The sequence below is a fragment of the Populus alba genome, chromosome 3, assembly GCF_005239225.2.
Source record: "Populus alba chromosome 3, ASM523922v2, whole genome shotgun sequence".
Lineage (NCBI taxonomy): Eukaryota > Viridiplantae > Streptophyta > Magnoliopsida > Malpighiales > Salicaceae > Populus > Populus alba.
Genome location: NC_133286.1, coordinates 22,077,960 through 22,105,583, shown reverse-complemented (window position 1 = coordinate 22,105,583; position 27,624 = coordinate 22,077,960). Strand labels below are relative to the sequence as shown.

Below are 27,624 nucleotides of genomic sequence, written 5' to 3'. Positions count from 1 at the left end.
TGCTGTGTGGTCTTCACTCCGGTCGGTGGCAGCGGTGGCTGCTCTGGGTCGCAGCAGAGGGAGAGGTTGTCTTGGGGCTGCTGGTTGCTCGACCGCCGCTGGAGGCTGATTGAAGAGCAGAGGATGAAGCAGCGGCGGACCGATCCGGGTCCGTGGGGGACGCTGCCGCTGACGGAGAAGCCTGGCTGAGAGGAAAAGGTGGAGCTGGAAAAATGGGGAGAAAGAGCAGATGCCGGGAAGAGGACTGAGGGAAGTGGCTGTTTGGTTTTGTTTGGTGGCCGAAAGAGAAGTGGAGGGGCAGTGGCTGAAGAGGACGAGGTCGGTGGGTGTTGGTCGGGTCTGTGGGGAGGAGACGGCTGTGAAGAAAAAAATCAAAACCGGGAGAGGGTTGCTCTGATTTCTCTTTTGGCAGAGGAGAAGTAGGCGGCGGCGTGAACAAAAAAGGTTCCAGCGGGGAGGGGCTGCTGTTTGGAAAAAATAGGGAGCCTTAGTCTTGGCCGGCGGCTGGAGAAAAGAAAAATAAAAAATCCAAAGGGTGGGGGGCTCCCGGCGGCTGCCTTTGGTTAGGGATGGATTTTAGGGTTTTTTTGTGGTTTAGGGTTTTTTTGTTGAATTTTCTGGTGTTTCCAAAATTAGCCCCCCCTTTTGTTTGAGTTAAAGACCAGTATTTATAGGCAAAAATGTTGCTAGGTTTTTCAACTTTGGTCCCTCAACTTCTTTCTTTTTGTAAATTTTGATTTTTCTTATTTTTTTTGTATTTTTTGAAACGAGCAATATCAACGTCGACTCAAATGCGGAAAATCAATGATTTAAAAATGACGCGTGAAAAATCGAACACGTTTGAAAATCTTTTAACAATTTAAATTCTTTTTTTAGACGACGTTGAAAATGCTAAAATGATGAAAATATATTAAAAAAACCTATTTTTTGGATTTTTCATTGTTTTTCTCTATTTTTGGATTTTTTGAAAATATATCAAAAACATGGGTCAAAAATTTGGGTAGCAACAGATGCCCCCTCTTTACAATGCTTACGAAGCAAAACTCCTCAAAAATTTTGCATAGTAAGCTTTGTAAAGAAAAACAAAAGGAAAATGATTTCATTATCTTGGGCGACCTGCCCACACACTCACACTGATATGTTTTTACGGGCGACCTGCCCACACATACTCACTCAAGTCTATTTTCACGGGCGACCGACCCACACGTACTCACTCAAGTCTATTTTCACGGGCGACCGACCCACACATACTCACCCTAGTCTATTTTCACGGGCGACCGACCCACACTCTCCCAATAGTCTATTTTCACGGGCGACCTGCCCACACATTGGGTTTACCTGAGATCCCATCTGGCGACCTCATTCAACTGGAACGAAAATATTGCGTAACCCGGTTAACCTGAAATCCCATCTGGCGATTCCCTTTAACCAAAGCTACATGAGATCCCATCTGGCGACCTCATTCAACTGGAACTAAACTGTGTAACTCGGTTAACCTGAAATCCCATCTGGCGATTCCCTTTAAACCAAAGCTACATGAGATCCCATCTTGGCGACCTCATTCTGGTCTCATTGTACGGGTGACTAACCCTAGTGCTGGTCTCATTGTACGGGTGACAAACCCTATAAAAAAGCTGGTCTCATTGTACGGGTGACGAACCCTATGTTGGTCTCATTGTACGGGTGACGAACCCGATGTTGGTCTCATTGTACGGGTGACGAACCCTACGTTGGTCTCATTGTACGGGTGACGAACCCTATGTTGAAAGAATATGAAAAGGTGGTCTCGTTGTGATGGGCGACCTACCCAAATAGAAAGAATGTGATGTGCGGTCTCATTATAATGGGTGACCTACCCAAAATGGAAAAAATATGATGAAGTGTGTCTCATTGTAATGGGTGACCTACCCAGATGGAAAAAAATATGATGAAGTGCGGTCTCATTGTCATGGGTGACCTACCCGAAAATGGAAAAAAATATGAAGTGGGGTCTCATTATAATGGGTGACCTACCCAGATGGAAAAAAATATGATGAACGGTCTCGTTGTGATGGGCAACCTACCCAAATAGAAAGAATATGAAGTGCGGTCTCATTGTAATGGGTGACCTACCCAAAAATGGAAAAAATATGAAATGTGGTCTCATTGTAATGGGTGACCAACCCGGATGGAAAAAATATGATGAACGGTCTCGTTATGATGGGCGACCTACCCAGATGGAAAAAATATGATATGACAAGTGTGAAAAATAGGACTTACCTGGTGAAGTCCTGAGGGGATGATAGAAGAAGGGCTGGAAAACTTGGTGCTTCCTGATAAGTCCCGATCATAGGATTTGAAAACTCGGTGTTTTCCTGACTGCGAGGGTTGAAAACTCGAGGCTTCCCGATTGCAAGGTTGATCTTGTCATTTCTTTGGGATTTTCCTAATGTTAGGGTTCATCCCATCGTCCTTTTATTCCATGATCGAAACCGATTCTTTATTATCATCACCACCATGCTTCTTTCTTTTTCCAATATCTTGCTGGACCTCCTTAAGGATTTTCCTGTAACAATTCAAAAAATATATGCAAATTTTTTTTTGTTTTTTTTTGTTTTTTTTTTTTTTGTTTTTTTTTTTTTTTTTAGGTTAGATGACATGCATGCATCCTTACCTGTTTTTGAAATATAGGTCCCCCCCTCTTTGATGCTCCATCGTCATAGGGTGCCTTTGTTTTCATTCCAAAGCTTTCCTTGCTCTTTTGATTGCATTGACTCATTCATGTGCAAGCCATCCACTCAGCTGTAAATGTAGTGCCCAACCTGGGCTGTCTTCGACAATTACTGCTTGCATCGTTCATCAAGCTTGACCCTGCCCCCAAGTGTGGTACTGCTTGATTCATCATGAAGGATTTTCTCCTGGCTTTCTTCTGAGAATTATCCTCTGATTGATTGTGTGCATCATGCCAATACCCATCACAATTGTTAATCAGTCATGAACTTGCCTCTATTTGAAACAGTACTCTTTAAGTACATGTTATCATCAGCCTTCTTGGAACTCATTCAGTCATCCAATCATGCATCTCATAGCTTGCAGTACAAAGGCTCATGGTTGTATGCTCAGTGCTCTTCTCATAGACTCCTTTTCAACTCTTCTAATCAGATTGTGAAAAGAAATGCCTCGGCCTCATCAATGATGCTACTTCTATCACCCATACTCATGCGGTGAAGTGCTCATCTAGCTTCAAAACAAATTGTCCCACACAGTCAGTCTTCGGGGTGGGTGCCTTTCTGACATTCATTCAATGCAGTTGTGTTGGTAATGTCTGTCGATAACCATGTTTCAAAGGATGACAATATATAAGATTGTCCTTCAAGTGCATCATTGTTCCACAGTCAGTCTTGGTGGTGTGCATATGTTCGATGTTCATTCAAATGCACTCACCCGATAACATCTGTCAGGAGTCATAGCCATGTTTCAGAGGGTGACCCAAGATGGAGATATGAAAATATCCTTCAAGTGCAGCGTTGCTCATCAATTGCTGCTGAAGTTCACTGAATCATGGATTGTCTTTGAGCAACATTGCCCCAACAATGATATGAATGCTCGTTTCATCAGTTTTATACTCAATGATGTTTTCCTTTGTCATTGTCAGATGATAATCATAACTTTCCGGGACTTTGATGACTCATCATCTGATTCTTTCTTTGCCCCCAGCTGATCTGGATACTGTTTGTTTCCCTTCTTAAGGTCCACTGTATTGCCCCAAGCTGCTCAACTTTTCAAGGAGTGTCGAGGACTTCAATGTCATTTCTATCAACGATTTTTGCATACTCAATCAATGTTCTTCTGTGTTTGATAATCTTCCTTGTTCTGGAATCAAACTCTCATATTTCAAAAATCATGTCTATTCAAAGTCTAGTTTGTTTGAAATGAAATCAGTAGATGTCCTTTTTTTGGAAATCTTTTGAAAATCAAGCTTTTTGATCAAAGACCCAACACACGTTATTCGAAATACACAGTCCTTTGAATTGTCTTGTATTTTTGAAAACAGAAATCGACCCGTTGTAGGATTTAAAATGGCTTTTTCCATGGTTCTTTGCATCAATTTGAATCCTTGATATTGGGTATATCATTTGAATGGTCTGTGATGAGGTGACATTTTTATGAATTTCAAAAACAAGATGCTCAGGCTTTATTAAGAAAAGTTGTTTCTTTTCTTAGCATTTATTTTATCAGCATGCATAATAACTAGTAGCTTAATTTATGAAGTCACGACTCTTATAGAAAAACTCTTCAAGTTTTGAGAGCGCCATTTATCGGTTCAAATTTCTTGCTTGATTAAAAAGGGCTTTTTAAAAGCACGTAATGCAGGCTATGGTTCATGGTTATGAAAGAAAGGCATTTCACAGGCTCAAATGGTGTTTGAGGGTTTCAAAGACCTAGGATCAACATCAATTATCCATCAACTCGTTTTCTATTGTTGTCTTTGTAGAGGAAACGACATATAACCTTGTTAACCTCAAAGTCCAGACTTTTCTTAACATAAGTTATAATGCAAATCCACCTTTCCTTGATGAATAACCAACCTTAATCATCTGATAACATCAAAAGCTTTATAATGGACACCAAAAGTCACGTTTATAGCTTAGTCTTTTCTGGTATTGACTTTTGTTGTACATTTCCTTGATTGAAATTTCTTTTGCTCTTCATAGACTTGATAGGCGTTCTCCTTCCTTTATCTTTGACTTGTATTTAAGTGAGGGCAATTTCAACTTCCTTTTTTTTCATTCTTTTTTTTTTTCATAGCCTTCCTCAAAATTTTCTTATATGCCCCCAGTCTATGTGTTTTCTTTTAGCTCTCTCTCAATCATTGGACCTTTGTTCTAAGCCTTCCCCCTTTATCCATTAATTATATCAATGTCTCCAAAATATCTCTTATTTGCCCCCAGTATGGGGTGTGATCCTAGTCAGGGTTTCTTTTTTGAAAGAAAATATTTTACCAGGCTCAAAATGGGACTGCAAGGGATATAATCTTTAGAAAGTGAAGGGATATCAAAGATGGCCTTTTCTCATTTTCAAGCAAGGTCGGTTAAAACCGATAAATTTTGACCTCATCCAGTGTAATGATTGGGACTTGTAAGAATCATGATTCACGAGTCCATAACTACCGAATCCACTACATGTCATTATGCATACTGTTAAAACTTAGCTATATGATGTGTGGTTCAGTTTCAGGGGGTATGAGTTCAAAATTGTTTGGTCACCTCATGTTATTTTCAAGTATCGAGTCATTTCTGTAATCAAAACACTTTTAATCTTTCAACTTGATTAACCTTTATTGCATGTTGGAGTTTGATCAAAACATTTTGTCAAAATAAAATGTTAAACATCTGTTGATTTCAAAACAACAAAAAGACAAAAGCAAGGCATGTTTCGTTGAAGGATGAGATGTGATATCAAAACAAAAAATGCAAAATCCATAACAAAAATGCTTGACAACTTAACTCCTTCTTGGATCAGCTTCTCTGGCAATATCTATGTTTTGCCGAGCAATTCCAATCACTTGTCATTCTGAAAATGATTTGATGACATTATCTTTCGCAAATTAAGCTCGACTCTTGAAACTCTTGCATCTGTTTACTAAAATGGTCGAGGACCCCACCATGACATCACATCTCTTATCTGGATTATACCACCTAGAAATTGGTGGTTGCATGGGATTTGTCGGAGTCAAGCAAAAATTCTAGAATCTGGCAGGTGTTGGCCGACAAACATAAGTGGCAGAGGAATGTCAATCTTGGCAAAGACACTTGAGCAATTGATGCTTGAGCGAGACTTGACTAGGCAAAGTAACTGAGGTTTCTCAATCGAGAGTCATCTTCTGATGCACCTCTCATCATTGTTCTGGAATCCATGGCAGATCCTTCAATCTTTCCCATCTTCATAGCTTGTTCAATTCTTCGGCAAATCCTCACAACATCATTTCAATCTTCCAATATTGTTGTGGTTGGTTGAGGATTGTCAGAAAACTTTCCAACAGCTTGGTAATCTTGGCAGCGCCCAGAAACTTGTAGTATCGCCACTACCGACATGTGGAATCATGCCTTATCTCTTTTATGGGAGAAAAATGATGAACATGAATCTCCTCTATTTCCTCTTCGATTCTTCTTGAACGATGCATCAAACAAGCACCAATAGAGGGAGTTCTGCTCTGTTGAAGTTTGATGTCTGCTTGTATTTTTTCAGACCAGGTCTGGCTCTTCAACCTACTAAGATGTCTTCGTGCTGAAACTGATGAGAGAATTTTTATAGAGGGAGCTCTGCCACATTGAAGTTTAGTGTTTAATCATGGTTTTTCAAACCAGCATCTTGTGCTGCTGAAATGAAATTGAGCTCATAATCAGGGCAGCTTCCAAGCAGACTAATGCACCATGAACATGAGGCTAGTGGTCGTTTGATTATATTAGATGAGGTGGATGCGATGAACACTTAACAGTGCAACTGAACAAGAATCAGAATTGTCATTAGTTGATGATTGAAGGCATTGTTGATATTGTTCATGACGGAAAAGGAGAGATACAACTTCAATGGGATAGGAACAAGCAGTGTTCCCACAGAAAACTATGCAGACACTCTCTTTCCATTTGATGCTCAACACTTGTTCGAGCAGATCTGAGTCCCGCTACTTCACCCTTGATGCTCTCAACCTTAATCTGATACTGAACCTATATCTGACTCCTTTGTTCACTTCCATTATCTTTCTTCAATCTCGTGCAGCACAACTTGTACAGGGAACCTACGTTTCGACCCGGTTCATGCATGATAAATGTATGAACATGTAATCTATATGATGAACGCACCCTTCGAGAGGTGACAATATGGTCGTAACTCTTGTATGATGGACAAAAATCGTGATTTTTGCCCAAACTCTACAATGAAAATTTTCGGAGCAACGACCAACGTGTCACCCATAAGTCTTGAGTTCAAGATGCTTCAAGAAGAGTTTGTCCTTATGCAAAAAACGATCGCACATACAACCTAAGGACAAGTTCTATTCATTATGTGAACATGGGTAGGTTTTCTATCTGGTCTCAAAAGGGTCTCATATCTGCCCAGTGACGTTCTTCGTAAAGACAGTATGGGGGCGTTGCAAGGAATGGTTAAGGCACGTATACCCACCATTACCAAGCAGGCACTCAGATATGAGTTGGGTGTTTCACGCATCTGAACCCTGACCAATAGTCTTAGGGCAGATCGCTAGTTCCCCACCTAACCTAGAAGCTTGTGTGTGCTTTCAAAAATAAATACAGGTGATGCATGAGACAATTCTATAAAATGCATGGAAATAAATATTAACAAAAAAGATAAAAATGCAAAAACTTAAACACATCAAATATACAAAGCTTAGTCCAATAATGTCAGAAACAGTACCTTCCCCAGTGGAGTCGCCATTCTGTCGCACCCCAAAAAATTTCAGGCGCGCGGCATCGGCTGGCGATTTAAGTCTCGTTGTTGTTGTTTGTTTGAATTTGGTTCGTTGGAGTCGCCACCTAGTAATTGATTTCGGGCTACTAGGAAACCGGATGTACTGGTCTTGTCAGAGATTCGCGGGTAAGGGACTGGTTGTGGTTAGGGAAGGTATTAGCACCCCTAACGCACCCTACCTGAGGTAAGCTGCTTCATGGTTTTGACGTGTTAAAGAAGTTTTAATAATTGTCTTTTCATCGGAAAAGAGAAATATCACTTACGTATAAGTTAATAATTCTTAACCGTGATCCAATCAAAATATTAAATTCTTCTTTAATATCTGCAATTTTATCATTAAAAAATAAAATAAATATATATAAAAAATAAAACACATACAAACACAGACATTCACTTTCACTATTTTTATTTCTTTTCTTTTTTTTTTTCTTTTTTTCTTTTCTTTTCTTTTCTTTTCTTTTCTTTTACATCCATATTTACAAAATACAAATACAAATTCAAATTCAAAATAAATAAATAAAAATTACATTAATTAATTTAAAAATTACAAAATAGTCCCTAGAACTCCAGAAATTGCAGGGAAGGACTTCTGCATCAGCTGGAACAGTGGCGGCGCGTCTCCCCACGCGCCACCGTCACTGGCGGCGCGTGGGTTCACGCGCCGCCGCAAGAAAAACACAACAACAGGGGGGTCTGGATCGACTTCTCCCCATCATCCTTTCGTCGCCGGCGGTGACCTGCAAAGCAAATCCCAAACCCAGCAAGCAGTTGATTTTAGTTTTTTGTTTTAGATCTGCTTTTAATTTTTTGTTTTCTCCGATCTGCTCCTTCTTCAGATCATCTTCTTCCCGGGTCAGTTCGTTAGGGGTTCCGTCTTCTTCTCCTCTGCTCCGGGTGGCAGATCTGGCGGTGTCTGTGGCGGTGGCAGCCGATCTATGGACGGCGCTGCTGGGGTTGCTGCTGTGTGGTCTTCACTCCGGTCGGTGGCAGCGGTGGCTGCTCTGGGTCGCAGCAGAGGGAGAGGCTGTCTTGGGGCTGCTGGTTGCTCGACCGCCGCTGGAGGCTGATTGAAGAGCAGAGGATGAAGCAGCGGCGGACCGATCCGGGTCCGTGGGGGACGCTGCCGCTGACGGAGAAGCCTGGCTGAGAGGAAAAGGTGGAGCTGGAAAAATGGGGAGAAAGAGCAGATGCCGGGAAGAGGACTGAGGGAAGTGGCTGTTTGGTTTTGTTTGGTGGCCGAAAGAGAAGTGAGGGGCAGTGGCTGAAGAGGACGAGGTCGGTGGGTGTTGGTCGGGTCTGTGGGGAGGAGACGGCTGTGAAGAAAAAAATCAAAACCGGGAGAGGGTTGCTCTGATTTCTCTTTTGGCAGAGGAGAAGTAGGCGGCGGCGTGAACAAAAAAGGTTCCAGCGGGGAGGGGCTGCTGTTTGGAAAAAATAGGGAGCCTTAGTCTTGGCCGGCGGCTGGAGAAAAGAAAAATAAAAAATCCAAAGGGTGGGGGGCTCCGGCGGCTGCCTTTGGTTAGGGATGGATTTTAGGGTTTTTTGTGGTTTAGGGTTTTTTTGTTGAATTTTCTGGTGTTTCCAAAATTAGCCCCCCCTTTTGTTTGAGTTAAAGACCAGTATTTATAGGCAAAAATGTTGCTAGGTTTTTCAACTTGGTCCCTCAACTTCTTTCTTTTTGTAAATTTTGATTTTTCTTATTTTTTTGTATTTTTTGAAACGAGCAATATCAACGTCGACTCAAATGCGGAAAATCAATGATTTAAAAATGACGCGTGAAAAATCGAACACGTTTGAAAATCTTTTAACAATTTAAATTCTTTTTTTAGACGACGTTGAAAATGCTAAAATGATGAAAATATATTAAAAAAAACCTATTTTTTGGATTTTCATTGTTTTTCTCTATTTTTGGATTTTTTGAAAATATATCAAAAACATGGGTCAAAAATTGGGTAGCAACAGTTATATTTGTCTCAACAAGATTTTTCTGATAATACCGATGATATCATTATCGAAATTTTAGTATGTTTCTAATATCTTTTTGTTTTTATTTTTTGTTTTTTTCTCTTTCCTTCCTCTCCTCTCATCTTAATTTAGTTGGTTGCAAATCCTTTTATAATTTAGAGAGAATCGCATATAATACTTACAATTTGTGAGTTGCAGATCTATAACTCTCTATAATGCTCTAAGCCATATTGATTTTCTAAATTATTTTTACACAGTATATTGTTTTGCACGAAAACTCTATAACAAGATACTTAGAGCCCGTTTGGCTCTGCGGCTGCGGCTGTGTTTTATTGAAAACGCAGTTGCAGCCGTTTGGCTAATTAAAATTGAGGCGTAATGTTCACTGGGACCCATCTTTTTTCTGCGTTGGAAACGCAGCATTTGAGAAGCAAGAATTCGTTGCTTTTTGTTTACTGTTCACGTTAATTGCACTGTTCAATGAACAGTGCAATTAACATGAACAATGCATTGTGGTGCACTGTTTATGTGAACAGTGCAATTCTCTTGCACTGTTCACTTGCCACGCAGACTTACTTCTTCTTCTTCTTCTTTTTTTTTTTTTTAGTGTGTAAATTTAAAAAAAAAAATTCAGAATGAATTTTTATACATTATAATATTTTATCTAATTTTATTATATGCTAAAAAATTATGAAAATTATAGTTTTTGTCAGATGTATTTTGTAGATAATAGAATTATAGATGGTTTCTTGAAATAATAAAAAATATTTTATATAAAGTATGATTTATTTTATAATATAATAACAATAGTTAAATCCATAATATTTAAATTAAAAATCATCAATATTAATATATATTTTTTAAAATTATTTTATAACCTCAATTTTAAAAGCATTTTTAACCAAACACATTAAACAACTTTTTATTCAACCTTAATTTCAACCACAGTTTTAACCAAACACATTAAACAACTTTTTATTCAACCTTAATTTCAACCACAGTTTTAACCAAACATCTATTTTTTCAAACCAACCTCAACTAAAAGTACTTTTTATAAAACAACTTTTTTCAAACCACAACCGCAACAACTACCGCAATGTCAAACACACTCTTAGTACAATAATCTTTGGGAATATTCATATTTTGTCTCTTGTGAATAATTGTGATCTATTTTTATCTCATATTAATATTATTGTAAATGTTGATTACATTCAAATGAAATTAGAAATTTAGAAGTGGAAAACATGATTAGAGGCACCCCTTCTTCGAATCCTTTAAACCTCATTTCTCATCTAAGAGTTTGGATAAGGGACCGTTAAATGATAATTTTATTTCTTAACTACTTTTCAAATGTTCACTTGAAGACAAATCTTGCTTGGTTTAGCTAACTAGTCACTACTCACTACAACCAATGACATCTCGATAAACATGACAAGCTTGGACCACCTCCTTCTACTCTTCATAAATGCTAATTTAATGCCGACAACTAGTCTTATAAATATTCACGGTCGATATTTATTCATCTTCTGCCATGGCTTTCTCGTCTTCTAGGAGCATCGTTATTTATTCATGAAAAAAAAAAAAAAAAAACATGAATTATTAGGTTGTTGAATTAATTTGCAAATCATTAAATTATTTTTTTTATTAAAATAAAACCATTTTATTATTTTCTTTTAAGAATATTATTGATGCTACGTACCATGTTTGTATTTGTATTAGGTTTGAATGTGTCAATTGAATTACTAAAAAATAAGATAAATTAATCAGGTTTTAAACTCTAAATTATCTAATCAATCTATTTAGATTAGGATTGAATTTAACAACTATATGATAATCTTAGCTTTGTATTTCAATACGACATTCCAAAGACGATGAATGTTGATGATTACGTGACGGGGAAAAACATGATGGAGAAATACAAACATCGATCCTTTTCTTGTATCCATTGATGTATTCCATGCTCTTGAAGCTGTACCGCACAATGATTTCACTACAAGACAACTCCATACATGCTTGATGCGACTATTGCTTCTTCTTTTTTTGCCATGGATAAATTACAAGATATTGGTCGCAGCATGCCCATTTTCCTCGAATTAAAGAATGCAAAAGAAGGAATCAAAGTCTTTTCGCTATGCATATAAATTAATATATAGGACAACTGGTACTTGTGGATGGTCACTTTGTTAGATTAAGATGAGTGTGTCACATCTGAAATTTTATTTAAGAGTTTAAATTATTGGGTTAAAATAGTTTTTTTATATGGTATCAGAGTCTATATGATTAAGCGGTTACGAGTTCAAATCTCACCATTCTTATTTATTTGATAAAAATTAAGCACAAGATAATACGAGCCTGTGCAAGTTTAAATTCAAAAAACTTTCACTTGAGAGAGTATGTTAGAGAATAATATAAATTATATTCTAAAACCTCATCTAAAAACTTAAACTATTTGGTTGAGATGATTATTTGACAATGTGAGTCTTAAAAGCCAGATTGTTGGAAAGAAAGATAATCAATCTAGTATCATAATTTTTGATATTTTGATCATTAATTAAATTGAAATGGGTGAAGAGGAAATAAAATAAAATTAAATAGAAGTGCAAAAAATTATTTATTTTTTCTTCTCATAGAATATCTTACTATTATAAATTATGGGGATGCTCCTATTTTTTTCCTCTCTTGATTACAGGTTTTAGCTGCCATTCCACCTCTATTAAAAAAGAATAAGAAAAACCCTACTTGGGCTAAAAGTCACTATCATTTTAAGGGTACGTTCATGTAGAAATCCTAGTACTTAAACTCGAGAAGATCCAATCGTTTAATTCAATTCGACAATCAACTTTTTTTTTTTTTTTTTTATTGTGATGACATTAGAGGATCACGACGCATGCAATGCTATGATGCAAGTATTTTTTTTTTTTTCATATATATATATATATATATATATATATATATATTTAGGTAAAGATTGCATGTTTTAAATTTATTATTTGAACTGGGTTGCTTCTTCAATCTGTTTTTTTCCCCTCCTTTTTCTCCTACAATGCTCTGGAAATATTGACCAAGATTTGCCCTTCGTTAATATATTTCTCAAACAACAGCATTTAAAACATGAAAAAAATTAGCATGCAACCAATGGATAAGATGCTTGTACTGTTCTGTTTTTCTCAGGAAAAATGTACACCAGGAAAAAATTGGTGGTCAAGGAAGATTGTTCCTCAATAATGTGTGGCCTCTTTTTTGTGCTGTCGGTGTATTCTTCACTGCCAACAAATTTTATTTTAGTTTTTTTAAAAAAGTAATATGCTAGTAGTGACCAAGCTTGGTTTGTTATAATAAATTAACTTGAAAAACTCATAATTTACAATACAGTACAAACTAAATCTTAAATTAATATAAAAAAAATATTGACCTGATTAAACTTGATAGACTTGATAAGATAACTCATAATTTGGTCAAACTAACCCAAATCAAAAGATTGAATATCAAAAATATTTTTTTAACAGATCATTTTAATAAAAATAATTAACTAGTGGTAAACCAACTCTTTTCTTGATGGGATCCAGAACAGGTTCTAACAACTATGAGATAAACCAATAAAAGAAAATCTCATCATCTCTATTTATTTGATAAAAATTAAATACAAGATAATACGAGCTTGTACAAATTTAAGTCTAAAGAGCTTTTACTTGAGATGGTGTGTTAGAGAATAATATAAATAATATCTTAGAACCTCATCTAAAAATTTAAGCTATTTAGTTGAGATGATTATTTGACAATATGAGTGTTAAAAGCCAGATTATTGAAAAGAAAGATAATCAATCTATTACCATAATTTTTTATATTTTGATCATTAATTAAATTGAAATGGGTGAAGGGGAAATAAAATAAAATAAAATAAAAATAGAAGTGAAAGAAATTATTTATTTTTCTTCTCATGGAATATCTTACTATTGGTCCAGAAGATCATAAGAGATGAACCCTTTCCTTCCCGAAGACTTTGGACATGAAACCAGCATCTTTCCATTTATAAGGAAAAAGTGGTGCAAGCTTTAATTTAATGCCGACAATGAGTCTTACAGATATTCACGGTCCATATTTATTCATCTTCCACGGCTTTCTCGTCTTTTAAGAGCATAGTTCTTAGATCCAATTCCCAAGGTTTTGTATTGAATTATTCAGTTTTTAAATTAACTTGCAATTAATAAGATTAATGTTTTTTTAATTAAAATAACATTGTTTATTATTTTTTTAAAAAAATTATTAATATAATCTGGCTAGGTTTAAATTGAATTTAATTATATCAACTAAATTAAACTATAATCGTAGCTTTATATTTCAATATCGAAACCAAAAGATGGTCAATGTTGATCATTCGGTGACAGAGAAAGACAATTCAGGAGAAATAGAAACATCTTTGTCTTGTATCCAATGATGTCTTTTCATGCTCATGAAGCTGTGCCGCACAATGATTGCACTACAAAACAACCACATACTTGATGGTACTATTGCTTCTCCTTCTTCTTCTTCGTCTGCCATGGATAAATTACAGGATATTGATCGCTGTAGAAACATAAATTTTCCTCAAAATTGTGTCTACAATCGCATCATGCCCATTTTCCTGGGATTAAAGAATGGAATTAAAGAATAAAAGTCTTTTTTAGTTATGGATATAAATTAATATACAGCACAACTAGCACCGAGGGATGCCCAGTCACTAAGTGATAAAATAAGATTTTATCAATATATTTTGATACTTAATTAAATTAAAAGATAATTATTTTTTTTAATTCATCATAATTTCTGAAATTTTGATAATTAATTAAATTGAAATGGGTGAAGAGGAAATAAAATAAAAATAGAAGTGTAAGATATATATTTTTTCTTCTTCTCATATAATATTTTGCTATTATAAATTATGGGGATGCTCTAACTTTTTTTTTCTTCTCTTGATTATAGGTTTTAGCTTCCATTGCAACTATGTGACCATTTGAGAATTTTTATGTAGGAATTTGATGTATGTGGAAGCTAAAAGAATAACAATAACATAGAAAATAAAAGAAATTTTAATGAGGAAAAAGGATTGTAGATGTGAATCTTAAATTTATAATTTTATTCTCTAAAAACTAAGTATTCGGTGGCTGCATCCTTAAGAGATGTATAAGACCTTTAAATAGGGTAAGAAAAACTACATCTACTAGAAAATAACCTAAAATCCAAAAATATTCAGGAAATTAAAAAAAAATCCTAAATAAAAATAATAAATTCAAAAAATCCTAGGAAAATAAAAAAAATAGCCCAAACAATAACTTTTAGGCTTAATTTTGAAAAATCTGAAGATAAAAAAGCGACATGTAATGTTGCTATTCCTTAAAAAACTACATATAGAATTACTTTAAAAAGTTTAAATTCAATCCAACAGTCAAATATCTTGTTATTTTAATTCTCTCAAACGTTAACTTAATGTAGCACAACCAAACTTTTTCTTCAGTTTAGACTTGTTCTACTAGTTTATAAAAGCATATATTAGATCATGAACACAATATATTTGGATAAAATCCTTATTAAGTAATATCAAATCTTCAGTTGGATGCTCAAAACTTCAATTTTTATAAGCTTGGTTGCATTAAAATTCTATTACTTAAACTCAAGAAGATCCCATTACGCAATGATTGTATATGATTTATCTTATTTGAACTAGGTTGCTTCTTCTTCAACATGTTTCCCCCCTTTGTTATCCCTCCAACACAATGGAAATATTGACCATGATTTGCCCTTCGTTAATATACTCCTGAAACAACAACATTTAAAGCATGAAAAAACTGGCATGGAACCAAATTTTGAATGGATAAGATGCCTCTGTTTTGTTTTTTCTCAGGAGAAAATCTACACCAGGAAAAAATTGGTGGTCAGGAAGATTGCTCCTCAACAACGTGTGCCCCCTTTTTTGTGCTGTCGGTGTATCCCTCACTGCTTACAAAATTCTTAAAAGAAAACATATAAAGCAAAAGAACACGTCCCGTACGTAGTTAATAAACTTGTAAACTAATTAAGGCTCGGTTTAATTTAAACTATAAAAGATATTAACTCAACAAATTTGATAGATTTGCTGGATTAACGCATTACTTAGTCAAATCAATCAAAATCTACTGAAACAACATCAATGATTTATTTAATGAAATAGTTTTATTGTAATAAAAATAATTTACTTGATAACCCTAATTTTTTCTTGGATAAGATCTCAGGCCAATTCTGACGATGATATATAACTATTTGTCCATAAGCCCATAGGAGATGAACAAGCCTTGAGTTTGGACGAGGCTTTTCATTTTTTTTCATCCACTCCCGAGAGAAATGGTGAAGGCCCAATACACCAATACGAAATTTGGATAATTGGCTAAAACTTTAATATTCGAATGCATTTTTCAAAAGAGAAGAAAAGGAAGACAAAGGAAATTAAACCAATATATGAACTGCAAAAAGAAAATATGAAATCAATCTTTCAATTATATAGTGAACTATTAAGTTCTAGACCCCCCCCCCCAAAAAAAAAAAAAAAAAAAAACTCAATTGAATTTTAAATTTTAATTCTGTTAATATCTTTCAATATAAAATCACCACATTTTTCATGAAAAATATTTAAATAAATATATTTTTTGTCTATAGAAAACATGTATTTTCAACAAAAAAAAATTATAAAAAAAATAATTGAATATTTGCAAGGCTAGCTTTCACTCATCAAATTAAAATTTCTTTTTATTATATAATTTATCATTAATGTTTTAGTTACAGGATCACTTTCATTATTGGACATTAGTTCAAATTAGATCCACTAGAGCTAGTCTAAGTTATCTTTTATAATAAATAAACTTATTTTATCTGATATAACTCAATTAAAAACCCTTTGATTTTTTAAATATTATTGTTTTAATTTTTTTAAAAATAATTTTCTGTATTGAAAAATCAGTCCATTCTATGACCTGAGTTTTGACTCAAGTTATGTTTATTAAAAGTGGTTTATTTTTATGTTTTAAAAATATTTTAAAAAAATATATTTTTATTTTTTATTTTATTTTATTTTAAATTAATATTTTTATTGGTGTTTTCAAATGATTTTGATAAAGTGATATTAAAAATAAAAATTTTTATTTTAATATATTTTTAAATAAAAAATATTTTAAAAAATAAATTCTGAAAAGCTCAAAATATGCTAAGGAGCCACCTCATGAAAGTTGTTTTCAGGGACCGAACTGATTATATGTTTTAATTTGGTGACTAACTTGATGGTTGCCCAGAAAAGAAAAGCCACTCGCAATGCCACTCGCACTGTCCTACCAAAAACCCCCTTGACTTCCTCATAGAGAATATGCAAAACACCCCTTAACCTCCACGCGTCACCACCACAAAACGCTTGGTATATCACTCGAAGCACAGAGCGTCGGGAAAATCTGAGATCATCCTCGCTCGCTTCTCCTCCTTCACGGACCCGAAAACCCTAACCCGACAACGAAATCTTCATGTCTCTCCAAAAATCTAATCTTTTTCAACCTCCAAGACTCAATCTTTAGCTATTGTATCTGTGGGGACTCAACACTTTAGCAAGTTTCAGGTACTTAATGATTTTTTTTTCCAGCTCAAGCTCTGTTATTAAGTCTTCTTTTGAAAGTTTTTGAGATGTTTAGTTTCGTTTTTGTTGGAATTTATGGAAAGAAGAGATGGGTTTGTTTTTAAATTTGTGAACGGGTTGGTGAGTTTTTATTGGAAAGTTTTGTTCTTTATGTGTTTTGAGCTAAAAGGGTTTGTGTATTTTTGGCTTTAGAAGAGGAATGACGGAGAGTTGTGGAATGTTTTGCGTTTTAGATGATAAAAAATAGCCAAAATTTTGGTGCTTGTGTTGAAGGTGAGAAGGAATACATGTTAATGTAGAAATTAGAAATATTAAGTTGAATTTGTATCTAATGGTTTTGTTGAGATTATATGATATTTTATGAATTTAGTTAGATAAATGGGAATGGTTGGAATGAAGAACAGGAGTCGCATGAATGCCGTGGGATGCGAAGCTTCTGTTCTGAGTGTTAAATGGTTATGAGCATTGTGTGTTGTGTATGGAAGTGGAATGCAGTGGAAGGAGAAGGGATAGGAAAAAATATTTGGAAACGAACCAGTATATGTTAGATGGATGAATTGAGCACAACGGGTGGATGATCTCATTAAATTGCTGTGAGATTTGTTGTGTTTTATTTTTTGTTTTCGTGTTGGGAGTTATGGTCTCCATGTGATTATTTTTTGCTAAAAAAAGATGTGCTTGAGGCATTGTTAGGTTGCAATTAGGTGATCTGTGTGAACAACTGGTATTGAATTGGTTGCTGGGTGCTAAATTCATTTGGACTTTTTTGATGCATTGTGTGTTTAGTTTGAGATCGAGGCTTTGCATGGTTTGGAATGGATATTGCTTTGTTAACTTTATTTCTTGCTGATATGGTTTGTCCAATCATGTTCTTTTGTTTTAGGTACCATGGCTATGAAATCATAAGTCAAAAATTTATACTACCTCCATCTGAGGAGATTTTGAACAACATGTATTGTATACTTTATGGAGGACCGCAGATTTTGATTTGAGCAGATTGGGGATACAAAGCTGATCTGAATCTTCTCACTACAATAATGGATTCCAGTGTGATCACAGGCAGTACAATTCCAGAACCTCGTGATGATATTGAATTTGAATCACATGAAGCTGCATATTCATTTTACAAAGATTATGCCAAGTCTGTAGGCTTTGGTACTGCTAAGTTGAGTAGCAGGCGATCTAGGTCATCAAAAGAATTCATTGATGCAAAATTCTCATGCATAAGGTATGGGAATAAGCAGCAGTCTGATGATGCCATTAATCCACGACCTTCCCCAAAAATTGGCTGTAAGGCTAGCATGCATGTGAAGAGAAGACAGAATGGGAAATGGTACATATACAGTTTTGTAAAAGAACACAATCATGAGCTTTTACCAGCCCAGGTGCACTTCTTTCGAAGCCATAGAAATGATGATCCTCTTAAGAATGACATCCGGATACGGCGACGAAAGAGTCTGTCTTCAGTTTCCAAACTTTTTGGTGCATATCAAAATGTGGATTGTTTAGAGGGTTACATGAGAAATCAGCATGATAAGGGGCGGAGTTTGGTCTTAGAATCAGGAGATGCTCAGGTATTACTAGACCTTTTTATGCATATGCAAGAAGAGAACCCTAAGTTCTTCTATGCTGTTGATTTGAATGAAGAGCATCGGTTGAGAAACTTGTTTTGGGTTGATACAAAAGGAATGGAAGACTACAGCAACTTTGATGATGTAGTTTGTTTTGACACTACATATTTCACAAACAAGTATAAAATACCATTAGTTTTCTTTGTTGGGGTGAATCATCACATTCAACCCACATTGCTTGGTTGTGCATTGATAGCAGATGAGACATTTTATACTTTTGTTTGGTTAATGCAAACATGGTTCATGGCAATGGGGGAACGTGCTCCACAATTAATGCTCACTGATCAAAACAACGCCTTAAAAGAAGCTATTGGAGCAGTCTTTCCACAAACATGTCATTGTTTTTGTCTTTGGCATATATTGGAGAAGATCCCTAGGCAGCTTGAATATTTGAGTCTTTGGCATGATAATTTTATGGTAAAATTTAATAAATGTATTTTTAAATCATGGACAGAGGAACAATTTGAAAAGAGATGGGGGAAGTTGCTTGACAAATTTAATCTTCGAGAGGTTGAATGGCTTCAATCGCTATATGGAGATCGCAAATATTGGGTGCCTACCTTCATGAGAGATGTATCTTTTGCTGGTTTGTCTACAATGTCGCGCTCTGAAAGCTTGACCTCTTCATATGACAAATATGTGCATGCAGAAACATCAATGAGAGAGTTTATAGAACAATACAAAACGATTCTTGAAGATAGGTATGAAGAGGAAGCCAAGGCAGATTTTGATGCATGGCATGAAACGGCTGAGTTAAAATCCCCATCACCTTTCGAGAAGCAGATGTCACTTGTGTACACACATGAAATTTTCAGGAAATTCCAAGTTGAGGTTCTGGGAGCAGCTGCTTGTCATCTTAAGAAAGAAAGTCAGGATGAGACAACCACAATGTATACTGTGAAGGACTTTGAAGACAGTCAGAACTACGTGGTGGAATGGAATGAAACAAAGTCGGATATTTATTGTTCATGTCGTTCTTTTGAATACAAAGGTTATCTCTGTAGACATGCTATTGTTGTTCTTCAAATGTCAGGTGTTTTCAGCATTCCACCTAAATATGTATTGCAACGTTGGACAAATGCTGCTTTGAGCAGGCATCCCATCAGTGAAAGATTGGATGAGGTGCAAACTAAGGTCCGTCGCTATAATGACTTGTGTCGACGAGCCATAATACTAGGTGAAGAGGGGTCTCTTTCACAGGAGAGTTACAACATCGCACTTTGTGCTATAAGAGAAGCTTTGAAACAATGTGCGAGTTTAAATAACTCTGCTGAAACCAGTGCTTGTCCTAACACCTCAGGGAGCATTGAGGAAGAGAATCAGTACAGGAATACTTCTAAAGAGAGGGCACCAGATCTTCAGGTTACTGGTGCAGACAAGGCTACTAGAAGAGCTGGAGCAGCAAACACAAAGGAAAGTAACCACAGTAGTGCGGTTAAAAAGGGAAAGGTCTGCTGATTGCTGATATTCTTTGGCTATGTTGCTAATTTTTTTTTTTATCAATAATCGGTGTTCATTAGAACTTGTGTCATGTATGCAGCAGGTAACTCGGTCAGGAGATGTGAACGTTGGGGGGCAGGAAGGCTTCCATCTAATGGTTTGTGATACTGCCATCTTGTTTATTTTCTTGCCTAATTCTTTTGCAGCCTAATGCTCTTTAGTTCTCTCTGTGTGTATTTTCTGATAAGAAATCAACTTTATGATGACAACCATTTATCTCCACTTCTTTCTGGGATACCTTAGTTGAGCCTTCATCAATGATCTGCACTCTGAGTTCTTATTAATTTAACATCCTATTATACTAATCGCAGGGCATATCTGACCTGGGGCCAACACAATCACATAATATGATGCCAGCACAGTTGCAAAATGCTGTACCTACAGTATTTCATAATATCATGCCTACTCAGTTCCAAAACATAGCTTCAGCACATTTGCACGAGACGAGACTCCCTCGTTAGTATGATTTTGCATTTGCTTGTAAAAAATTGTATTTATTGATTTCTGTAACACTGGTCCCAAGAATGCAGGATGTGCTGTGCAGTTGTTAATCTCTGCTTGTATGTAAAAGCTTCAACTAATTAGTTACAAGTCTTCTTGGCTCTTCCATTGCTCACTTAATTAGACCTTACTCTTCTGTTCTTGCCCGATTTATAATACAATTAACCTTGAGCAAGAAAGCAACCAAAGATATAAAGCTGATCATTGCATGGCTATTTGTTGGTTGTTCCATAAGTTTTTGTTTGGTTAGTGTTCTAGAGACAAATACATAAGGGTTAGGACAGAAACAGACATCTTTGAGACAATTTTGAAATAAATTTTTATACTTAATATTACCTAACATGCAAAATATAATTTATATTATTTTATAACATTGATTTTTCCTAACAAATTTGGATGATTGGATTCATAAAATTTCAAATGATTCTTCCCATCTATTTTAGGTGGATTTCTAGGGATTCAAAGGGTTATTTTGTTTGATCATATTATTTTCTTTTAAGAAGAGAGAGGAAGTGCATGAGAAAGCAATGCACTTGTGAATTTCATATCATTTAAGAGGTTGTTTGGGTTACGGTAGAATTATAATTTTGTAAAAAATTTAATTTTTTTATATTTTTATACTGTTGTGTTGATATAAAAAAAATTAAAAATATTATTTTAATATATTTTTAAATAAAAAAATATTTTAAAAAATAATATCCACCACTATTCTAAACACCCTCTCATTCATGCAAATTTAAAAGCTCAAATCTTGATCTTCTTATGAGAGCCTAAAATAGATAAATAATAAAAAGTGTGAACTTTTCTTTGCTGGACCCTCTTGCACATGCACCACATGGCTGGTACCTAATCATATGATTATAAAAATGGTATGATCAAAGTGTAATTTGACATAATCATTTGATTCTCATTGAATGCAGATATGCCACACCAACTTTGGATTTTTGAAACACATGTTTTTATTCACCATTTTAATTATTTAATTATCTCACCACTGACGAATTTTTTTTAAAGCAATATTTTGTTAGTGGCTGGGAAATTAAATATATCTACTCCTACTTTTTTTAGTTTTGGATAGTAATATGGTATTTTTATATCATATAGTTTGATTCTAAAGTTAATTTGATTAAAATATTCATCTTGAAATAAAAAAAACTCATAGAAATTATACTATTTACTTTGAAACTAAAGAAAAAAATTGTTAAAAGTTTGTTTTAAGAACATAGTATATTTGCGATCAAATTAAAAATAAGATACACTTATTTGAGAATTAAAAGTTTATTGAACTAATTAAGTATTTTAAAAATATAGTTAACTGGTCAATTTTAAAATATAAACTATACTGTTTTTAACAAATTAAAATGTGCTGCTGGCTAAACTATGAATTTAATTAATTGTGGAAAGTTAACCTCTCATACCGTCAACTATGAATGAGGACGGAAGGACCCCACTCGATCATTAATAAAAAATATATGGTGGGTTTTTGTGTGACCAAAATTGAATTAAAGGGCAAATATGACCAATTATAAAAAAGTGAGGGACCATGAATGTGTTTTACCCCATCTCTCTAATTTACAATATTGTCCTTTTCATCTGTTCATACGCAGTTAAATGTCAGTGTTGGCTGATCACTTGTCTTCAAGATATGCTTGAAATTCGAGAGATTACAGGCTGGTTTGAAATCTTCACGACATGGGAAAATGATGGCCTGTCCTCTCTTGATTTACGTACAAAATTTTATGTCCCACACACCGATCTTCTCCTGGTGGATCGATTTTAAACAGTGTAAAGATAGGGCATGTGGACGAGTCAGATTTCTAAGGGGCAAGGAGTTTTTTTTTCCTTTCATGGAGGACCACAGCTGTGACTCCACTCTGGGAGACAAAGATTCAGTTCTGGGTCAATTAATCAGCAAGTAGAGTCCCATTTTATTGTCCCAAAGTTTTGATAGAACTTTGTTCTGAATTGATTAAAATTTAAAGAGGACATTCATGAAAAATGGTTCCACTCTATGGAAGTAAACACTTCAGAAACATTAATTTAATCCAGAAAACCAAGCATACCATACAAAACTTCAAGTTTTAACGAAGCCAGAGCGTCTGCATCCTCAACAGTCCAAGAAAGAGATCCTGAGACCAGGCATGGTTAAGATCTCACATCTCTTGTATACTACTTACTTCATAGAGTCGCTTTCCCTCACCTTCCAATGGCTAGCAATTTCTCTTCCTGGCAATGCATTATCCTAAGCAAGGAAGGCTTTTGCGTCATAGAAGAATTAATTTATTTTCACAGATTTATTGTGGTCACCACAACTTTCTGATCCTCTCCAGTCATGGACCTCGAAGAGCCACGATGTATACAGCACCACATGCCCCCAACTCTCTCCCTCACCCTCCCTATCTAACCTCACAGCCGAGCTTATCTCCTTGTTGATATGCTCTTCCTCAATTATTAGGTTCAGCTCCCCCCTCCCTTGATTTCTAACCTCGAATTTGCACCCTGTGTTTCTTGTCGAGACATAATGAGAGCTGATAGGCAAGCTGGACATGAGAGACACCGTCGCTTCACTGGTCTAGTACTACCTGCATCTTGGAGATCACAAGTTCAGGATTTTAGTTTGGTGCATTGTCAATTTAAGAATCTACGTTAATTGATTCTCTCAAGATCAACCATAGTTAGCAGCTAAACATTTATCATGATCCAACCAACATACATTAATTTGGAGCGCGTGCTTTATTGATGCTGTCAGTATGTATTGAATCCCCATGTATTAATTTTCCCAGAAATTTCTGTAGCAGTATTAACTCTAGCTCGTACGAGTCAGTGATTCTTTTCATCAGAACAGATGACCTTACCTGATAATTAATAACAGCTAATTAATTCATAGATATCAGATTATAATTACTCACACGCATCCGAACATTTCCTTTCCTAAAACATCCATAAAGATTCTCGATTCTGAGAAGAGACTAGATTCCTTGTTTGCTTTGAAGGGATATTAATGTTTAGATGACATGTTGAATAATATACTGTTAAGGATCCAATAAATAGAAAATAAATAGTCTTAATTGATATGGGATTAATTAGTTATAATCCTGATCCTACAAGAAATATATTTTTTTCCTTAGAAAAAACAATCCTAGTTCTATAAATTTTTCATTAATCAATGTGAAATCCTTAAACAACATACAAATTTTCATTGTTATCTTGAAAATGTTTTGTTTTTTTGGCGAAATTAAAGTTTTAACAAATTATCCATAATAATTGAAAAGGCATGTACATGCACTTAGATTTTTATCATCAATTAATGAACTAATTGAGATAGAATCTTTCTATCAAATGATTTTAAAAACACATATTTTATCAAATTGATATATGTATGATAATAAATTCTCTTAATTATTCAATTTGATATATTCAAAATAATGAATTTTTAAAATTGCTAAGGTTAAAACACAAAAAATTAAAAGAATTTTTTTATAGATTATGTTCGGTTAGTGATTCATGATAGAAAAAATAAATACAAAAGAAATGTATTTGATTAAAAACAATTTTAAAAGAAAAATTTTATATTTTTAAAATAAAAAATACAAAGAAATATATCCATTTTATTCTTCCCGTTTCTACATCTTCCCCATGACTAGACAATCATCAAACATCACTTTATTTATAAAATTAACATCCTATTGGATATTATGTCTTCCAATAACTATTTATGAATTCACACACAAAAAAAAACCCTATCATAATTAAAAAAAAAAAACATGCAAATAGGTATCACCCATCAAGAAAGGCAAGACCTGTAACAATCCACGTTATGGGCAAAATCGTCACTATAATAATCCCACCCAATATATATACACACACAAACAACCACGTTATCCCTCATCTCCATGCCCACACTTCACTCCCCAGTCCCCAACCTAAACTCATAAAAAATAGCAAATACTCTACACGCAGAAATCAAGAAACAATGACAATGTTTTCTTACATTACATTACTAGCAACCTTAACAATATTCATCTCTACTTGTACAGTTCGAAGCTGTCCTCCTTCAGACAGGGCAGCTTTGCTAGCTTTCAAAGCAGCTCTCCACGAGCCTTACTTGGGCATCTTCAATTCTTGGGCGGGCACCGATTGTTGCCATAACTGGTATGGTGTCAGCTGTGACATGGAGACCAAAAGGGTTGCTGACATTAACCTCCGAGGTGAATCTGAAGACCCCATTTTCCAAAAAGCTGGTCGGTCCGGGTACATGACTGGTTCGATCTCTCCTTCTATTTGCAAGCTCAAGAGGCTCTCCAGTCTTACAATTGCTGATTGGAAAGGGATCTCAGGTCCGATTCCAGCCTGCATTACGTCGTTGCCGTTCTTGAGGATTCTTGATTTGATTGGGAATCGGCTTTCAGGCCAGATTCCGGAAGACATCGGACGGTTGCACAGGCTGACCGTTTTGAATATCGCCGACAATCTTGTAACAAGTAGGATCCCAAGATCCTTGACTAATTTGTCGAGTTTGATGCATCTGGATTTGCGTAACAATCGGATTTGGGGTTCTTTGCCTCGAGATTTCGGGCGTCTTCGGATGTTGAGTCGTGCTTTATTGAGCCGAAATTATATTGGCGGGACAATTCCCGATTCAATTTCCAAAATTTATCGTCTCGCCGATTTGGATCTTTCCTTGAACAGATTATCGGGCGAAATACCAGCTTCTTTGGGTAAAATGGCAGTCTTGGCAACACTAAATCTTGATGCCAACAACTTATCAGGAAAGATACCTTATAGTTTGTTTAATTCAGCTATTGGTAACTTGAATTTGAGCAAAAACTCATTTCATGGATACCTACCGGATGTTTTCGGTCCGGGATCTTACTTCATGGTTCTTGATCTATCCTACAATAACTTTTGGGGTCCGATACCAAAATCTTTGTCCCAAGCATCATTTATCGGGCACTTGGATTTGAGTCACAACCGCCTATGTGGGAGGATTCCAGCAGGGCCGCCTTTCGACCACCTCGAAGCATCATCGTTTGCTTATAATGCTTGTCTTTGCGGTAAGCCACTCGGAGCTTGCAGGTAGTCGACGTACGAGACTATATGTTTCGGTCAGCCGAGATGGAAGCTAGTTTCATTTTTTCTGGATTGGTTAAATACCACATGTTTGTATGATTATGTAATGTAACAGTAAAGCGTGTTTAATTAGTAACGTCGTTAGGGGAATTAAAAAGGTTAATCTCATGCACGTAATCTTGCATGAAATCAAGCTTTGATGCAATGAGTGTAACTATAAACATAGATGTAATACCAGATTATGTCAAATCAAATGATAAAAAGCAAGTTAATGTTATTTTCTTTTCAAATTTCTTTATTAGTTCTTCCATGGATGATCCTATCTAGCGCTAAGAAAAAATAAAACCATTCGAGTACTCAAACCCACTTGACACCACCGAGATTTGTAATAGACTACGCATGATCATGGACATTGAAGATTGGAAGGGAAGATCTACATCTTTACGTTACGGCTGTGCATATCAATTTGGCAAGTAGTGCTGGGCATCCATACATGGTGCGATGAAGTGTTGTTTTTGGACCATGGGTACTGTTCAGCGATGATTTGACCTGTTTGGAAACCACTTCGGAAAAATTTTGAAATTTTTTTTTTTGAATTAATATGTTTTTGATGTTTTTAAATTATTTTGATGTGCTGATTTCAAAAATAATTTTTAAAAAATAAAAAAAACATCATTAATATGTTTTTCTAAATAAAAAAAATTTTAAAAAATAACAGCAACCATACTCCTAAACACCCTGAAAATATACACGTCCTTTTCCTTTATAAAACAAGACAGCGCACGTGAAGCATTAGTGTGATAATGACACGACTTGCCTTCGCATTTAAAGATAAGGGGCCTGACGGTGGGGAAATGATTCTTCACTGGTGCTGCAGGGACTTGCAGATTTTAGAACACCGCATCTATATTATGGCGAGCGCGCGCGCTTCACAGGGATTCTGCTACAAGCTACTAGCCATGCCTATTTCACAGATGATATATGCTCCTCTAAAATTAATCTGTTCTACTTGAATTGATGCGCTTTGCCTGTAGAGATGTTTGCATAAATGTATGTCTAACAGATTCCTGTGCTTTTTCAAAGATGCATGTGCAGTTCTACTTTCTTTGTTTTTGTGTTCTTGAATTTTGTTTGGATCGTCGGTGAATATATTCCACCTCTGCAAGAGTTGAGGGGGTTAAGGCTTGGAGAACGAGAGGAATTATTACACAGATTAATCTACTGCATTATTCATAAACTATGTTAATAAAACACTTAAACAAAATCATGTGCAATACATAAATCATTAGGTGGGGGCTATTATATTTTATCTATGTGTCTTGTGTTTATTGGTTTGTTTATAGATAATTTGATACTTAATCTATGTAATAATTCATTTTAAGTCTCCATTCACTGTTTTTCTTTTTCTCTTTTAAAGAATAGCATTTGTTCATCTTGCTGCGATTTTTCTGAGCTTGTAATTTGTTTAAGCCCCAGCTTTTGTTTTACCTACAAGCTATTGAAAGGGAGATGGGATGTATAGTTGGTTGGCACAAGGCATTTTATGCCTTTTGTTTCTTCCTGGAAACTTTGCATGAGTATACTAATACTACTAGATATTTTGACGTAGTTTGCTTTTTATTTACAAATTTTCACTCAACTAATTGAGATTTTTTTGTCAATAATTCATTGTAGACTCGAACTCTTCCTCCATAAAAAGTGATTAGAATTGACCTGACCCTACTAAATGAAAGCAAAAGTCACAATTCTTGAGCTAAAGTGAGAATCATATATGAAATAAAGAGATTTATTGGATTCATTAATTTTCTATTGATGCAAAACATCAAATTCTTCATAATGTCATTTAGCCCGGTTGATTTCAAA

The 27,624-nt window shown here is 35.3% G+C and overlaps 2 protein-coding genes across 4 annotated transcripts; both read left to right on the top strand.

The window, feature by feature from the left end:
• Positions 1-16,781: 16,781 nt before the first annotated feature.
• Positions 16,782-20,799, top strand: LOC118052564 (protein FAR1-RELATED SEQUENCE 4). Of its 3 annotated transcripts, none has more exons than XM_035063564.2 (4): positions 16,782-17,041; positions 17,943-20,139; positions 20,234-20,287; positions 20,502-20,799. In XM_035063564.2, exons 2-4 carry the CDS (start codon positions 18,097-18,099, stop codon positions 20,649-20,651), a joined length of 2,247 nt encoding a protein of 748 aa, XP_034919455.1. In that variant the 5' UTR covers positions 16,782-17,041; positions 17,943-18,096; the 3' UTR covers positions 20,652-20,799. The 3 variants fall into 3 exon arrangements, with proteins under 3 accessions (XP_034919455.1, XP_073264379.1, XP_034919454.1); XM_073408278.1 differs by having other exon boundaries at positions 16,785-17,041; positions 18,040-20,139; positions 20,231-20,287; XM_035063563.2 differs by having other exon boundaries at positions 16,785-17,041; positions 20,231-20,287.
• Positions 20,800-24,571: 3,772 nt separating this feature from the next.
• Positions 24,572-26,038, top strand: LOC118052567 (uncharacterized). Its single transcript, XM_035063568.2, has one exon. The coding sequence runs from the start codon at positions 24,665-24,667 to the stop codon at positions 25,769-25,771; it is 1,107 nt and encodes a 368-aa protein (XP_034919459.1). The 5' UTR covers positions 24,572-24,664; the 3' UTR covers positions 25,772-26,038.
• Positions 26,039-27,624: the final 1,586 nt, after the last annotated feature.

What these genes read in the sequence shown, in the direction of transcription:
- LOC118052564 (XM_073408278.1), top strand. Translation starts at nt 18,097, where the DNA reads ATGGATTCCAGTGTGATCACAGGCAGTACAATTCCAGAACCTCGTGAT. An exon ending in GTGCGGTTAAAAAGGGAAAG is followed by an intron (nt 20,140 to 20,230) that starts GTCTGCTGATTG and finishes TCATGTATGCAG; the next exon opens with CAGGTAACTCGGTCAGGAGA. An exon ending in AGGAAGGCTTCCATCTAATG is followed by an intron (nt 20,288 to 20,501) that starts GTTTGTGATACT and finishes TACTAATCGCAG; the next exon opens with GGCATATCTGACCTGGGGCC.
- LOC118052567 (XM_035063568.2), top strand. Translation starts at nt 24,665, where the DNA reads ATGACAATGTTTTCTTACATTACATTACTAGCAACCTTAACAATATTC.